The 16,740-nt window shown below is 39.9% G+C and overlaps 1 protein-coding gene across 2 annotated transcripts in view; it reads right to left on the bottom strand.

Moving 5' to 3' along the window:
* Nucleotides 1–774: 774 nt before the first annotated feature.
* The window catches only part of LOC147750577 (16 kDa beta-galactoside-binding lectin-like), an 83,727-nt gene continuing 67,761 nt past the window's right edge, over nt 775–16,740 (bottom strand). The window contains exons 4-5 of one of the 2 annotated variants that reach the window (XM_086966997.1): nt 6,791–6,845; nt 775–1,117 (exon numbers count right to left, since the gene is read on the bottom strand). In XM_086966997.1, coding sequence (XP_086823123.1) covers nt 6,834–6,845 — 12 coding nt within the window. In that variant the 3' untranslated portion in view covers nt 775–1,117; nt 6,791–6,833. The remainder of the gene's footprint in view (nt 1,118–6,790; nt 6,846–16,740) is intronic. The other variant, XM_086966986.1, reaches the window with a different exon arrangement.

Below are 16,740 nucleotides of genomic sequence, written 5' to 3'. Positions count from 1 at the left end.
GCCGCAAGGCAAAGTATACACATTGTGATAGCCGTTAAGGCGGTCTCTTGTAATGCAGGCAGTGGGACCGCCGACTACTAGTTGGGCCGTCCTGCTTCTACCACAGAACTGGTCAGATGTAAGTCTGACCGGCATTGTAATCAGGCCCTTAATCACAATGCAAATTATTTTTCTGAACCCTGAAAAATCCTGCGCTTTTTGTTCACAGAGTGTTAAGAACTCTGATGCAACCATTGCCTAAGTCACGTGCCCTCCTTCTCTGACATGACGCATCTGTGAATTGCTGAGTATACATGTAAGAACTCACAAACAAGATACTAACTACATCACAACCCAGGCTCCTTCTCCTCTGTGTCACTGACGTCCTCACTGAGTGAGACATCATGGGAGGACACTTCCTGTAATGACACTTCATGTGACAGTAATTCCTGCAGGTATCACATTTGGCTAAGGTAATGTTTAGTGAGTAAATGAATAATTGAATAATATTGTCACTTATTATTAAACTTAAAAGTTGGAACAATCAGAACAAAGCGCAAAAAAAGCTTTTCTGTCTTTCTGCCATTTGCAGATGCGAAATTACATCGTAGAGACCTTTTGCCAGACCAGAATCCATTTTATAAAGTGAATATGGCATCCCAAAAATAGATTTTTCAACCATGGCCAGGCAGCACATTTGCAAGGATAGTTGTAAGAGCAGAGATATATTTTTTAAGGTGTTGCCTTTTTAACGGTTACAGAAATAGATGGAATAAATAACTCTAGAAGCAACAATTTAATAAAGAAAAGAAAACTTTATTCAGAATACATATTCGTATACAGAGGACCTTATTAGAAAGAGATGACACCCCATGGGATAAGCTCAAACTCCACAGCCTCTCTAGATAACCGGGCCGACTTCCCACAGTCAGGGAGTTTCTGTGGCGTGTTCTCTAGGCTGTCACCACAGGCTTCAGCATTCTCCCGTAAGAATTGTAGCCACACTGTAAGAATGCAAGTCAAATCCAACAACAAGCAGAGAGTTGACCACATCCAGGCACAGCCGGTTTGGAAACTTAATCTTTACAGTATCCTGCAAAGTGATCAGCATTTGATCCATGTCGTATCGTATGGTTACCTGCAATGAATATGAAAAAGTAGAGTTCACTATTAGGGTAACATGCCATGCTTCAGTTTCTGCCAACCTGGATCTTGCCAGCATCTCAAACCCCACTGATTGCATCAGTCTCTTCCTCCAGCCCCACCCTTCTCTTCACCTCCACCCCAAAACCTCTACTAAGTGCTCCTCTAACTTTCTTTGACTCCTAGGTTCAATCAGGGCTCTATCATTTCCACCTGCTACCAGTTTTCACTAGAATTATCTTGTAATCTGTCCCAATTTTACTTCTAAAACCCCTTGCATAAGACAGTAGGAGTTGCAAATGCACAACCCTTCTAGAAGAGGATTGGAATCTTGTAAATACATGTCCTGGTAGAGGAGCACATGGGAAGCCCATAAACACACATCGCTGGTGAAGGAAGATATGGGAAGCTTGTAAATATGTGACCCTCACGGGGATTGATGTTTTCAAATGCTTTTCCCTAGTGAAAAAGGGGTGTACAGACAAAATATCGACTCCAAAATATCGACTGGACATAATATCGAGTTTTAAATATAGACTGGACAAAATATCGACTGGACATAATATCGACTACAAAAATATCGTTTTTCAGGTAAGTGAAGTAATATCGACTGTATAAAATATAGATAGCAGAAATATCGAATTTTTAATAATATATAATATTTTATAGTGTATTTTTATGTAATAATATGTGTGAATCGTGTGTATTAATGTTATAAAATATTTTATTAAATGAATTTTGTTTTTATAATAATTGCGTAATGTAATTCTGTAGCGGGTTGTGGGTTTATAGGGGAATAGGGTGGGAAGTAATTTAATAATAATCAATTAATTAATATATGTTTGTTAATATTTTTAATTAATAATTAATTGATAATTAATTAATATTAATTAGTTAATTAATTAATATAATTTTGAACATATTTTGTATTAGTAATTAATTGTTAATTAATTAATTGTAATTAGTTAATTACATTAATTAGAGTACATTTTTAATATATATAATTTTGTGTTATTTTTAAGTAATTAATTTGGAAAAAATAATATTAATTATTAAAATAATTACAGCTAATGTTCTAATATATTTACTTTATTGTTATTGTTAATTAATAATTAATTGGTAATTAAATAATATTGATAAATTTTGGGTAAAGGAGCATTTTTAGGGTTCAGGGTCAGTTTTCAGTTTTAGGGTAAAGGGGTATTTTTGGGGTTCAGGGTCAGTTTTCAGTTTTAGGGTAAAGGGGTATTTTTAGGGTTCAGGGTCAGTTTTCAGTTCATGGGTAAAGGGGTATTTTTAGGGTTCAGGGTCAGTTTTCAGTTCATGGGTAAAGGGCTATTTTTAGGGTTCAGGGTCAGTTATCAGTTCTTGGGTAAAGGGGTATTTTTAGGGTTCAGGGTCAGTTTTCAGTTTTTGGGTAAAGGGGCATTTTTAGGGTTCAGGGTCAGTTTTCAGTTTTTGGGTAAAGGGGTATTTTTAGGGTTCAGGGTCAGTTTGGGGTTTTGGGGTAAAGGGGTATTTTTAGGGTTCAGGGTCAGTTTGGGGTTTTTGGGTAAAGGGGTATTTTTAGGGTTCAGGGTCAACAAATAAGATTGTAAAACATTATTTTTATTATTTTCATCTATTATTTAATTATTATAATTTAATTTAAGTAGTTTTAAGTATATTTTAGTCATTAAAATTTAATATTAATTTAATTTAACACTGTTTTTAATAAAGTCGATATTTTTTACATCTATATTATTGTTAACGATATTTTGTACTCGATATTTTTGTACTTACCTGTTTGTAGATACAAACTCGATATTTTGACTGTCGATATTTTGTCCACGATATTTTGGCAAGTCGATATTTTGTCCCTCGATATTATTTCAGTGATCCTGAAAAAGGACATCGGCAGGTTGTAAATACATATGCCAGTTGGAAGAGAGCTATGGCTGCTTGTAAATAAATGTTGCTGGTGGTGGAAGATAGGGGATAAAATAAAAAGATAAATGCATGCATGGTGAAGGGGGATTGTACAAGTGTTTAAATACATGTTCACATGACTGTGGAAGCTGTTAAACTGCATGTCTCTGATGGAGGTAGATTGTGGAAGCATGTAATACAAGCCATTGATGGTGGGGGACTTGTAAAGCTTGTCCATTTGCATGAACTATGGTGCAACCACTGGGATCTGAAACCTAGGTCTAAGGTGCACATTATATTTTTTTCACTCCATATTTTCATTGTAGGAGAGTAGGGTCTGCAATCCTATGATCACCCAGATTTTTTGCTTTTGTTTCACTGGTTTACGACTTCCTCTGGCTGTGGGCCTGCCAATCAGACCCACAGCCTGGCTGTTCTCTTTCTAAATTACGAGATGTGCCCTAGGTGCATTTACCAATTGGTACTGGGCCACCTTATCAGACCCCGTAACGCAGGGCATAGGTGTACCCAGGGCCGCCAGGGACTGCAGCATGTATTATGCCACCCCTGGCTGGCCTCCTAAATTTGACACAACTGGCTGCACGACAGCTGGGGCGAAGTCATGTAATCACCCTTCGCTTTAGGTATAGTAGCTCTATATCTAACCATACAATGGACACCCGAGTCCCTATCAGTCACTCCTATGGCAGGCCTTAACAATCCTGAAGGCAGAGTGCGTGGACTCGTGTGAGCTAGGTTCAGGCCCGAGCCGAGCCCGGTTGCAGCTTGCGGAATCAAGACCCAATGGCTGTTCCATGATAACGCGTACCACATCGGTAACTTCGGTGTCGCGTTATCAAAACATGTCGAGTAAGGTGTCATACGAATCGGGATGCGGCCCCCTCACCAATTCTGGCGACGAGGTTAGCATTCCGCCCTTCTAGAGGGACACGACATGTACGTAACTGTGAACCCCGGTTAAAGTTAACTAAAGCCTCAGCTCCACAAAATGGATGCTGCCACCACAGACACGAGTCTGACCTCCTGCTGCTGGGAGTCCTTCTAGCGAGGAGAGCTTGGACAAAGGGTTTCCTGTCGAGGGCGGTGTTCGCACCGTCCCAGACAGGGTTTGTGTATTCTGGGTAGGTAGGGCTTTTGCGAGAAGGTGACTGCGGAGTGGCACCCCGGTGCTCACTACGCATCTGCCGGCCAGAACCAGTTCCAGGGGCGCCAGCCCTGGCCTGGGGAAAGCCCGGCAGGGGAGAGGGGTGTAACTACCCCCCTTCCTGGTCCCACCCTTAGGGCAGGACCTAGTCATGTACCCACCCCTTTCTTTAGAATAAAGGCCGGAGCGGGGACCCTTCCAAATTAGATCATCTTTGAATCAAGAACTACTTTCTACGAAAGGACACTCAAGACTCTTCTCAAGATTTCTCCCTTGTGACTAAGGAGTAGTCACCCTGCATCAGCGGGCACCATCTAAGAACTCTGCGGTTTGCTGTAAGTCCTTCCTCAAGGAATCCGACGGTCCAGCTCGACGAGAACCGGCTTCCCTGGCACCTCTGACCTCTACCCACGCCATCAGCTCAGCTGTGATCTGTGGGTGCGACGAGACTTCGAGGGACCGGCCATCATCAGAACCTGCACGCTCTTAAACCAGCACGACCATCGAAGCGATTCCCTGGTGAGTGCTCTGGGGTCCGAGAAGCCCCGACCCTGAGCCGCTCTAGCACCGAAGTGCAGTCTCCCAGCATCTCCACGATCTGCGTGGGGCCCTTCTGCTCGCTGCTCAGCCCGTTGTCTGGTCACTAGCCGCTGGCTTGTGCCCTTCCTTGACGACGACCGACAAACAACTCTGCTGGTCTGGTTGCTCCAGACTGGCCCTTGCTTCCATCTTTGCGAGGAGCACCCCGGACCCTCCTGGTCCACTCAAGACGCCATCTTAGGCCCACCACGTGGCCCTGAGATTTGCCAAGGCTTGTTGCCCCATCCTGGGCCCAGCGACGCCGACAGCATCATTCTTCGTGGGACAGCTCGCACCTCCACCGTGGTCGCCGACAACGCCTCCTGGTCCGTGAGACTGCAGAGCCTAGCGTCGCCCACTCACCTAGTCGAGGTGACGGCCAACCGGTGCCCTCCGGGTACCCTCCGACTACTGGCTAGTAGTACGAACTTGGTCCCCTCTGCTTTCAGGTGTCATCAATCTTTGATCCAGGCTTGGATCTCTACGAACTATTCATCACTGGTCGCCGGCCAGCAACTCCTTTTCTTCCGGCTCCTGGCTCGTCAGCGAAGACCCCGACGCCTGTAAGACTTGTGCAGCCGCAGCCCTCGTGGCTAGGTAACTCGGCATTTCGGTGCCTGCATAGCCTCTTTACTCTAGGGTCCTGAGTCCCTCGCTTCCGACTTGCCTTATCGGGTCCGCCCGAGACCTTAAACTTTCCGTGTCCTCGGACACTTGTTTTAACTGTGCACTTGAAGTATTTTCCTAAGAGATTTGGTTTGTGCTTAGTACCCTGTCCACATAAAGAGTACAGGGCTGTTGTGATTCTTAATAAATATCCTGTTTATTTTCATAACACTTGTGTGGTGTCCTTTCACTTGGTGTTCAAGGGGTACATGTGTGGTAAACAGCTGGCTTAACACGCCCTCTCGAGTCTTTAGCCTTAGACTGCTCGTATCCACGCTACTAGGATAGCTGGTCTATAGGTTGACTTACAACCAAACACCATAAGGGTCGTTGGAACGATACATAGCGGTCGCTAGAATAGCGAACGTTGCATATCGGGCCAACTTCTCACATTCATCCCTCTGCATTGTAAGTTGCACAACAGACAGGCCTTCTCACTGAAGAAACATTACATTTGTATTCTGACATCCACAACACAAGTAAGGCAGACAAAACTATTTTTGAAGAGGAAAAAGTTTAGACCAATTGCAATAATACAATTAAGGAAGGAGGACAAAAATAATCCATGTCACATTGCCCTCAGGGATCCTCTCGCTGCCCTTCCATATAAAAAGAGACGTGTCTGTCTAGGAGTATGCGAAATTCACGTAATTTGCTTTGTATAGTTTTGCAAAATGTAGACAAAACATGTGCAATTACACTTAATTATGCAAAATGCAAGGTCATCTTTTAGTGATATATTTTAGCATGAAATACGCCACATATAGAAAAGCACCACAAACAGCCACTCACGTTCAGATGTTCCGGTGTGCAAAATCGAAAGCACCCCAAATAACAGCCACTCAAGTTCCGTTCCATTTGTAGCACATTTTGAAGAGGCTTGCCTAATAACTGTGTCATGAAGTTCCTGAAATGACACCAGCTAATTTAAATTTAGCTCAGCTCTAGTCCCCTCGCTGTCAAAAAGGCCTATTCAAGGTGCAGTTGATAAGATCTGCCTTGAGGCTAAGTTAATGGACTTAGATGTCCAGAATCCACAATGTCCCTGCAGCTCAGCTAGACAGAATAAAAACTGAAGACAAAGCTAGGCCTGAAGTACAGCAGTTACATCTATTGTTTCCCCACCAAAATGTGTTTTGAGCGTAAACCATGGCCATCCTTCCCGGTTCTACAACCTCCATCCGGTCCCTTTGCTATTTTCTCTTCAAGCCTATCACTTAAAGCTGTACTTCATTACATGTGGCCAATTGTTTTGGTCTCAGGGCAGTTGATCTCTCCAGCCCTTAAGAATATGTAGATGATATCCTTTAAAGCTGTGATTAGACCAAAGACATAAATCCCATTTTTTACCTCAGTCGAGCTAGCCTTTGGCATCCACCATCCATTCGCTGTTTTATTGGAGCCCCTGGTATGGAAAGAAATTTGACTAAGATTACTACATTTTGAGATATAGACTTCTGAAATATGGTCTCTCCAAGGGTCATCAAAGTAGGTAAGGGATTCATTGAAGGCCCTGTTAACAGGATACTGAGAATCTGTTGGCAGTCTGAATATCACATGTGTGAGACCTTTGTTTGTTTTGTGGTAGTTTTTTAGGACATGAAGTTTTAGAATTGCTTTGACTGATATCTTAACATTAGAGTTTCAATCCACTGATTAATCTGGGCTGCCATCAGAGTCATTATATCAGCGGGAACACAGATCACATCCAAAATATACACTTACCATTTTTCTATCAAGCACAACATTTTAACTATTTACAATTCACAATAGTAAACTGAGGAGGCCTGACCCTTTTTGTGATTGTCTGCACAATGCCTCATAAGATAACACTAGGCTAGTGCTGAATGATATCTGAAAATGCACTCTCTAGCTTGTGAAACCTATAACCATATTTTTGGTTCTATCTCAGCTTCTGAAGGTGCCAGGCTCTGTGTCAGGAATTTTTGTGAGTTTCTATATCTATCCTATTTCTATTGGTCCTTTTCTGCTTATCTGTTCATATAGTATTATTATATGTTAAGTATTGGAATGTTGTATGACAAAATATTGTGAACAAAAATATCATGAGACGTGAATATTGTGTCAAAATAGTTTACCAAAATATTGCGTTTAAGTATTTATAATAGAAATGACAAAAATAGTGCGTCAAAAATATCGTAGAAGAGAATATCAGTCAAAAAAGGTAACAATATTGTTTTTATTAATAAATATTGACTTCAAAGTAATTTATTTAAAATAGTTAATTCTTTCAAGATAATATAATGTTAAATAGTTGAAATCATTCATTTAATTTAAATATATATATGTGTTAATATATATATATATTAATAGATATGTACATTAAATATATAACAATAAATAAACATTGTACATGTATTTAATTTAAATATTAACATTAAAATGAAGTGAAAATTAGCAAACATGTTAAACCAACATCAATAGCATTAATATAGTTTTATTCAATACTTTACACTAAAGATACAAATAATATACAACTATATATATATTTTAAAAAGAACACAATAACATTATTTTAATAATTTATACATTTACAAAAATAGTAATAACAGAAACCAAAAAATACTTACAATAATATATTAAATACAAAAATTAAAACATAATATACCCATACAAAACAAAATATACATTGGGAAAAATAAAATTAAACAACAAAATAGAAATGAATATAGATCCACTCTAAACAAAATCGGGGAAACTGTTTTGAGGGGTTAGATTTACTATTTCCACTCAAATCTAAGCCACGTAAGGGAAAGCAATGGACTTCGGTGTGGTTAAAGTTACTATTCTCACTTAAATCTATTCAACAGTAAGAAAATGGTTTTCATAGGGGTTACATTTACTAGTCCCATTCCAGTCTGCAAAGCGCTCGACTTCGGAGAGGTTAGATTTGCTATTCCCACTTCAATCTAAGCAACATTAGGGAAAGTCCAATTACTATTCCACCTCCAATGTATGCAACTGTAGGGTAAGTGTTGAAAACATAAATATTTTCTAGAAAACATTTAAATTCCAAACAACAAAACAATTTTAAATCATATTTTATAAAAACAAAAGCTGCATACAACATAAACCAAAACAATAAAAATACAATCATCTAAAAAATTAGTTAATTGATATTAAATTAAAGTAACTTCTTTCCCTGTGACCCAGAAAAATCACAAACACCAAACATTAAATAAATTAACATTTACATGAAATTATTACTTAAATAATACAAAATGAAAACTTAAAAATACCCTGGGCGTAGTGGCCGTAGTGGGGCTACGCGAAGCTTCGTGAAGTGGGCATGAATCTACGCCCACCCACGCGCTTTACGTAGCCCCACTTCACGCCGTCCGCCTCCCTCCCGCCCTCTTCTACAACCCTAATTTGGATTTTAAATAGGTTAAAAAGTAAAGAAAAGCACTTACCTTTTATGCGGCGTCCCGGGGCTTCATCTTCTTCTTTGCGCCGGCTTCTTCCAAACCAAATGCGCATGTGTGGGGGCCCGCGCATGCGCATTTCTCGCAAGAAATGCGCATGCGCGGGGCCCGCGCATGCGCATTTGGTTGGAAGAAGTTGGTGCAAAGAAGAAGATGAAGCCCCAGAACGCCGCATAAAAGGTAAGTGCTTTTCTTTACTTTTTAACCTATTTAAAATCCAAATTAGGGGTGTAGAAGAGGGCGGGAGGCGGGCAATTTCGCTCCGTCCACGGGTGTGCGTAGTGTTGCCTACTATGCCTACTTTGCGAATTGCGTAGTAGGCAACACTACGTGCACTCTGTGGGCAGAGCGAAGCACTCTGCCCAGGGTTACTTTAAAACACCTTTTACAAATATTAATTAGACAAACATGTAGCAATGAATTCGTCCTAACAAAAAACAAATAATTTAAATATTAAATAAAAATAAAAATATACTAAGTTAATTATCAGTTACAAAAGACCTGATTAATAATTAATTAGAAAACTATTATTTAATATAACAGTTCACTACTAAAATATAAATTACTAGCAGCCCGTCCCAACGTTGTCTGGGTATGAAATAGAATGTGTGTAATGTGTGTATTTGGCAAGGGCAATTTATTTTAAAATCTCGTGGTAGGCAAAAAAAATTGTTTCATTAAAATCGGGACGGAGAAGGCCCAGCTGCAGCCCTGGTTGATGTTAGCAGGCGCGTGTAACTGGTGTAGTGATCCGCCGCCTGAGCCCGGCTACAGCCCTGGTTGATGTTAGCAGGCGCATGTAATGCCGTTGAATGAGAGAGTTACCAGCCGTGGGTAAATCCTTTTAATGAGAGTTGAGTGACAGCGAGTAGGAGAGGCTGCAGTAATTGTCCCCGCAGACACGGTCATTTGCGTGTTCCACTGCTTGAGGCCCAGATGCAGGCCTGTTTGATGTTAGCAAGAGCGTGTTCCCCCGCTTGAGGCCCAGTGGCAGCCCTGGTTGATGTTATCAGGCGCGTGTATTTAGTGTACTGATCCGCAGCCTGAGCCCGGCTAGAGCCCTGGTTGATGGTAGCCCCTTGATGCGGCACAATTGCGTTGACATGACATGAAGGTCAGACACACGCCCCCAGCGTGCCCCTTCATGCTGCGCAGCAACGTAATTGGCGCTTGTATGTATGACTAACATGGCATGAAGGGCGGACACACGCCCCCAGCATTAGTCACCCCCCAGTCCACGCCCACAGCACAACGCAGAAACGCCCACAAGGGACTGCTTTGCTGGCACGGTTCTTTTGCCTTTTAAATGTATATGTTGGCCGTCTGCGTAGCCTATGTCCTTCTGCTGCAACTGCCCTTTCCAACGCTGTATTGGGTGTTGAGGTTGGTGCTTTGGTTACTGAGATTACCCGCCTCAAAGGTTTGGGCTCTCTCTTTTCATGATATTAGTATGGACTACATATATTTTAATTTACTATATGTGAGTATTGATGTATATAAGTGATTATACGTGAGAGTCTGAGAGATTGGAAGAGTTCCTGTATAAATAAGTATGTGTTTCTATAAGAGATTGTTTAAGAGAGTAAGTATGTGTACGTTTCTGTAAAAGTAAGTGTTTGATAGTTTATTTGCATGTGTGAGTATGTGAGTGAGTAACTGTATGGATGAATATCAGTGTGTAACAGGATGTATAGGTGTATAAGTACATATGATGAGTGAGTACATATATGAGTGACTATATAGAACTGTTGGTGAATGAGTGGATGTGTATGTAGATTTTAGAATTACTGAATAGGTTGTTCTAACTGGTATTGGTATCTCCATTTTTTTGAAAATTTTAGTTTCTATTTTTGAAGGTGTGTATCAAAGGTTATATTACGCTGAGAGGAGGTCTGCCACTCTTTCACAAGGATGATGTCATCAGTGATGTCATTTGAGATGTCATGAGAGATGTCACTGACCATGTCATGAGTGATGTAATATGTGACATCATCAGCAGTGCATTGCGGGTGCGCGAGTTATAGTTAGCTGAACTAACTATAACGGGGGAATTTCAATGGTTTTGTATGAGTGAAATCTCCAGCTAACTATAACATGTGTGAAACCTATGGTTTTTTCAGTGAATTTCTAAGGTTTTTTAAATGCTAATTCCCAACTATAACGTGGCTGAAACCTATGGTTTTTTCAGTAAATTTCAAAGGTTTTGTAAATGATAATTTTTAAATGTATTAATTGTTAATTTTTTATACTAATTTACTACATTGTTTTAAAGTATTTATTTTTAGATATTTTATGTTTTTAAATTACATTACATATTTTTAATATAAATTGGAAAAAAATGTTTTTAAAAATATTGAAATTGTAATAGTTTTTTATATAATTTTTTAATGTATATGGTGGCCGTCTGCACAGCCTATGTCCTTCTGCTGCATCTGACCTTTCCAACACTGTATTGGGTGTTGTGATTGGTGCTGTCTCTTTATAATATTAGTATGGATTAATATAAATTAAAATATTTCAATAAATCAATTACAATTTATTGATCTTCCCATCCTATTACCATACAGACCAACTACTACATTATAAATTAATAAATAATTAAAAAAAAACTAAATTACACATTTAAAATTACAAACTGGAATACAATACTAATATCTTAAAGTAATATACTAATGTATGTTAAATTAATTTAACAAACTACATATATTACAGCTGTATTGAAGTAATTGATATTAAATGCAACAATATTTACAACATTATATACCAACAAAATGATGGTATATCTATTACCTTAGATATTCTATTCTGCGATATATTGGTATTCACAATATTTTTGACATGATATTCATGTGACATGATATTTTTACTTTAATATTTGTGCCATTTACCTCATAGCAGTGACTGAATATTGAGTTTGGGTGTCATTCTGTCATTGGTGCTGTATTTTCGTTTCTAACCCCTTGTAGACTAATGATCTATTTTTAAAGTGTGGCAGAGAGGGTACTCCATCACAAACACAAAGGAAAAACCTGAACCCAAACCGTTGGTCTATGCACCTCATTTAAAGTTAGCACAGCTTCCTCTGATGGCTCAATTGAGTAGAGGATGTCAGAGGAAGGATAATGCACCACCCTTGCTATTTAGGGTGGACAGTGTAATGTCTTTTCTTTCTGCCTACCACTGCCAGATAAACCTGGTGGTGAGGGACAGAAAAAAAGCAGTAGCAAATTCCATATTTGGGAGAAAACTGCCAGAGTGTGAGAGTCATTAGTTCTTTGCTTTACAGAAACAACCTTCCACTAGGGGGGTTTATTTCTGAATAACAAAAACTTTTAAAAAGAATGGTAACTAGACATCAAAGCTGACGGTGGCTGTCCACCAAACTTTTTAAACATTGAAAATAACCACTTTAACAGCGGTTCCTTTCAAGGTATAGAAATGACGCTAGCTGGCGATCATTTCTAAATGTGGTGACTTATAGTCCATTAGGGTGGCAGACGTAATGCCCTCCACCACCCTGACAGATTGATTACAGTTTGTCACACCTTAAATTAGGCCCTAAATCTCCAATGCTCGACTTTGCTACCCCTGAAGAATGTGCTGAAAAGGAGTAATATGATGGCAGTCTTGAAACTGCTTAACTTCACTGCCCCTAGGGAGAAGTGCAGAACAGGAGTAACTTGATTACACAATATAAGTGCAAACAGAATAACTGGCAAGGAAACGCCACTGTTTAATGACTGTACACACTTAGGATAGTGAAGTTATGGCACATTGACCCAGGCCCCTATCAAAAGACTATCCTTGATGGATACGTGGCGGGGGTTACTAGATTTAAGACTTTAGAAGACACTTTATAGAGCATAGACATTCTATTTTGTCTGTCTCTATGAATTTACCTTGTTAAAAGGATTTGTGACATTAATGTATGATAATGACAAATGTGTGTTAGGTTACCAAGTTTAAAAAAAATGCACAAATGAAGCTTGATTTAGATACTGCATCATAAAAGCATTCAGAAAGATTGGTGTGGGTTTCTTATGACATTTACTCGTTGATAAGCTAATGTGAAGTTTAACAAAAAGATTAACATATGTTTTCTTTATGCATACATGAATGTAAACAAATGATAACATAGACATTTCTATATAAGAAAAGCCATTTTGTGTGTTAGGAAAATGGTTAATAACACTAGAATGTGTGATGTGAGCACTGACATTGACAGGAGAAATAGATGCTACGCAAGGTGATGTTATAATTTGTGCTTCGTAAAGATTTATTTTAAATGTGCCTATCAAATCCTGAATGATATATTAATCTATAATGTGTTGAGAGATTTACAAATTATATGCAAAATTATAGTGAAGTGTTAATATTTCTTTTATGGGCACCTTATACTCATATGATATAATTGCAAATCTCTAGTTTACCTAACTGAGGAACTAATGCCTGTTGTAAATAATGTGCAGTTCATATTTCAGCACAAATTCATCGTGCCCAAGCTGTGTTTCATGAAGGTCTCAAAAACTTGCTTTTCTTTCCTAGTAGGAACTGAATCGTCTGAAGCCTATGGGAACCTTCTGTAAAGTTTCTACTTGTCTGGTAACACTCAATGATTATTTCCACGTTTGTAGCTTACTTGACCAGTCTTGCAACAAAATTGGTACTTCCTAGAGCACATGCTTGGGAAAGAACTGACAAAGGATGAGAACATAAACTCGCCTACGACTTAAATCTCACAACCAATCGTATGACTAAAGTATAGTGGTGTTAAGGAAAATGCAAAGTAATGGATTACTTACTTAATTCTTACTGATTTGTAGACTTTAAATTACTACATCATCTCATCCTATCGAAACTGACCAATGGGATAGACTGGTCTGAAAATTTTGGTGATGTCAAAGGGTGTAAGCCAGAAATCGATGGAGCATAATTGCCTAAACTCTGGGCAGGGGTGGTTCCTATCTTGTCCATCTTTTCTCTACCCATCTTGTGGTGCAGAGGCTGATGACTGGTGAACACTGCGATATACTGAGTTTGCTGCCGGGTGGTATCTTTACAGCTGGAAGGGTTCCTACAAACAGCTGTGGCATTGACACTGTAGTATGGACAGGGGCCGACAACCTGTCCATGAACTGGAACTGGTCATTCCGTGACTTACGGAACTTAAATAAATAGGCTTTGTGTGAGAGATAACTGATTTCCTAAAATATTTTCTCTCATATGATAAAATCTCCCTAGGCTGAGGAAGATAGCTCTCTTCAAAATTGTGTCTCACAGGCTTGTTAATGCTTATTAAATCAGTTCAATTTCTAAAATTAGGTTTTTATGCTAATCATTTGTGTTTTGATAAAAAAACAAGTTGAGGTAAAATACTTTGCTGATTCCATTTCATTATTTGGCTGTGGCCAAATTAATCAGCCTTATAATTAACTGATCTAGAGACAGAATTACCTGGAAAATTCCATCAGTAATAAATTAAAGTTAACAATAATCTTATTCCAGGTCCTCATATGATAATTGTTCATCCCCTAAGTATCAGAGTCCTTTTCAGCACAGAACAAGATCCATCAGAGGACCTAAGAGATATAGTATGGTAGCTGAGGTTATTTTTTTGTTTAGAGTAACAAGCTCCTTATAAACATTTATAAGGTTCAGCACATTTACGTTACAATACACTAAATACCACTTAATAAAGTTCTGGACATTAATTGTAAGTGGCCAATTGAAATGGCAGATACAATGCAGGATGCCAGAATCATTAACCTGTAACAAAGTAATTCATGATCTTGAATAAAATATGATGGAAACAATATCTATGACTAGTGGATGGTTTGGGATATGACACAGGCGTGCTCTGCAGAGGCTTGTGGATTGATAAAAGGGTTAAGGGGTGTCTTTCTCTGAAGTAAAAGGAGAATTGGTGACAAACATAATAAGACATTTTGATGCTGAGTAGATTATCAAAGGGGAGAAAGGTAATACATGATCGTGGATAACATCAGGACCTTGTTGATGAGGATGTATGACATTACAACGCATGCTTTTACCATGCATGCTTTTACATCGCAACTTTTACAACTCATGCCTTTACAACGCATAGTGTTGAGGGGTGCTGGATAGTGAATAGTTTAATTTACTATTCCAACTCCAGTCCCCGTGGATAGTAGGGAAGGTGTTGGATAGTAAATTAAATCTATTCCCTATCCTAGAGCGCCCCCCAGCGCAATGCGTTGTAATGGTTTGCGCTGTAAAATTTGCGATGTAAAAGCACTGCGTGGTAAAAGTTGCGTTGTAAAGGATGTTTCCCTGTTGATGATGTTGAGGTATTGAGTTTCTTGGGTATTTATGTTCTCATGGAGTTGTGTACAAGGATATTTAAGGAGGTCTGTACTAAGGAACTTGAAGAGCTGGAGGTGAACTCTGTGTTTGAAAAAGGTTAACCCTGCAGCCACTAAAAGAGGTCACTTCATTGTCAACATCCTGGCCTGCTAGTTCAATCGAAAATGGGAGCCCTGACACAGGGACCAAAGGTAATTCTGATACTATTGACTCACATTAGGGAGACCGCAAACAGACGCCTGCATCCTTTGAACCCGGCCCCTGGCCCAGCCGTGCGCTCGCACATTGGCGCTAGTCCCTGGAGGGACCTTAAAACCAGCACGGCTGTCCCACAGGGCTGGAGACCGCAAACAGATGCCTGCATCCTTTGAACCCGGCCCTGGCCCAGATGTGCACTAGCACTTTGCCGCTGGTCCTTGTAGGGACCTTAAAACCAGCGCGGTGGTCCCGCAGGGCGGGAGACCGCAGACGCCTGCATCCTTTGAACCCGGCCCCTGGCCCAGCCGTGCACTCGCACTTTGTCGCTAGTCCTTGGAGGGACCTTAAAACCAGCGTGGTGGTCCCGCAGGGCGGGAGACCGCAAACAGATGCCTGCATCCTTTGAACCCGGCCCCTGGCCCAGCCGTGCACTTGCACTTTGCCGCTAGTCCCTGGAGGGACCTTAAAACCAGCGTGGCGGTCCCGCTGGGCGGGAGACTGCAAACAGACACCTGCATCCTTTGAACCCGGCCCCTGGCCCAGCCGTGCACTCGCACTTTGCACTAGCCCTGGAGGGACCTTACTTATGAGAATGGGTACAGTTTCGTTCACTTTCGGCATACACCATACGGTGACTCTCTGAATGATATAATGTTCACGTTTGATCTAGGTTTTGTCAACAGTCTGTGTTCACCCATGGTTCCTTTCTGCCCTACTTTTAATGCTCGTGGTACATTTTCTACCATAGATTTTATTTTGTCTTCATGCAGATATTCTTCGTGTATTAAAAATGTTAAGACACATGAGATTGCCTTAAGCGATCAGTTCCCTCTAAGTGTAGACGTGACAGTGCTTAAACAGAGCACTAACGCTAGAACTATATCCATAGACAAAGTTGACAATATTGCCATGAGAAGGCAAAATGGATATGTACTTAAATGGGCTACTGTAGACACCAAGGAACTTATTCCAAAAATTGTTCTTAATTGCAAAAACATGTTCCTGTCATGTCTGGATGAAAACACACCCAGTCAAGAGATTAGGGAAAACTTTTTGGCTATCTCAAATTACATAAAGAAATGACTTTTTGTTGAAACTAAAAGGAATGCTACTAATAATCAAGGATGGTTCGATTCAGAATGAACAAAGGCATATTCCAATCTTAAAAACTGTATACATGCCACAGTAAAAAATATCGACCATATTAGGGAGACAAGACGAAATTATAAAACTGTACTTAAAGCTAGAAAGACCATTTTAAAACAAGATACATGGCGGGCCTTACACGACGCTGGTGAAAGCAGAGACTTTTCT

Source organism: Lissotriton vulgaris, chromosome 1_1 (genome assembly GCF_964263255.1).
Source record: "Lissotriton vulgaris chromosome 1_1, aLisVul1.2, whole genome shotgun sequence".
NCBI lineage: Eukaryota > Metazoa > Chordata > Amphibia > Caudata > Salamandridae > Lissotriton > Lissotriton vulgaris.
Note: the sequence above shows the minus strand (reverse complement) of the source record. Positions and strands in the feature narration are given on the sequence as shown.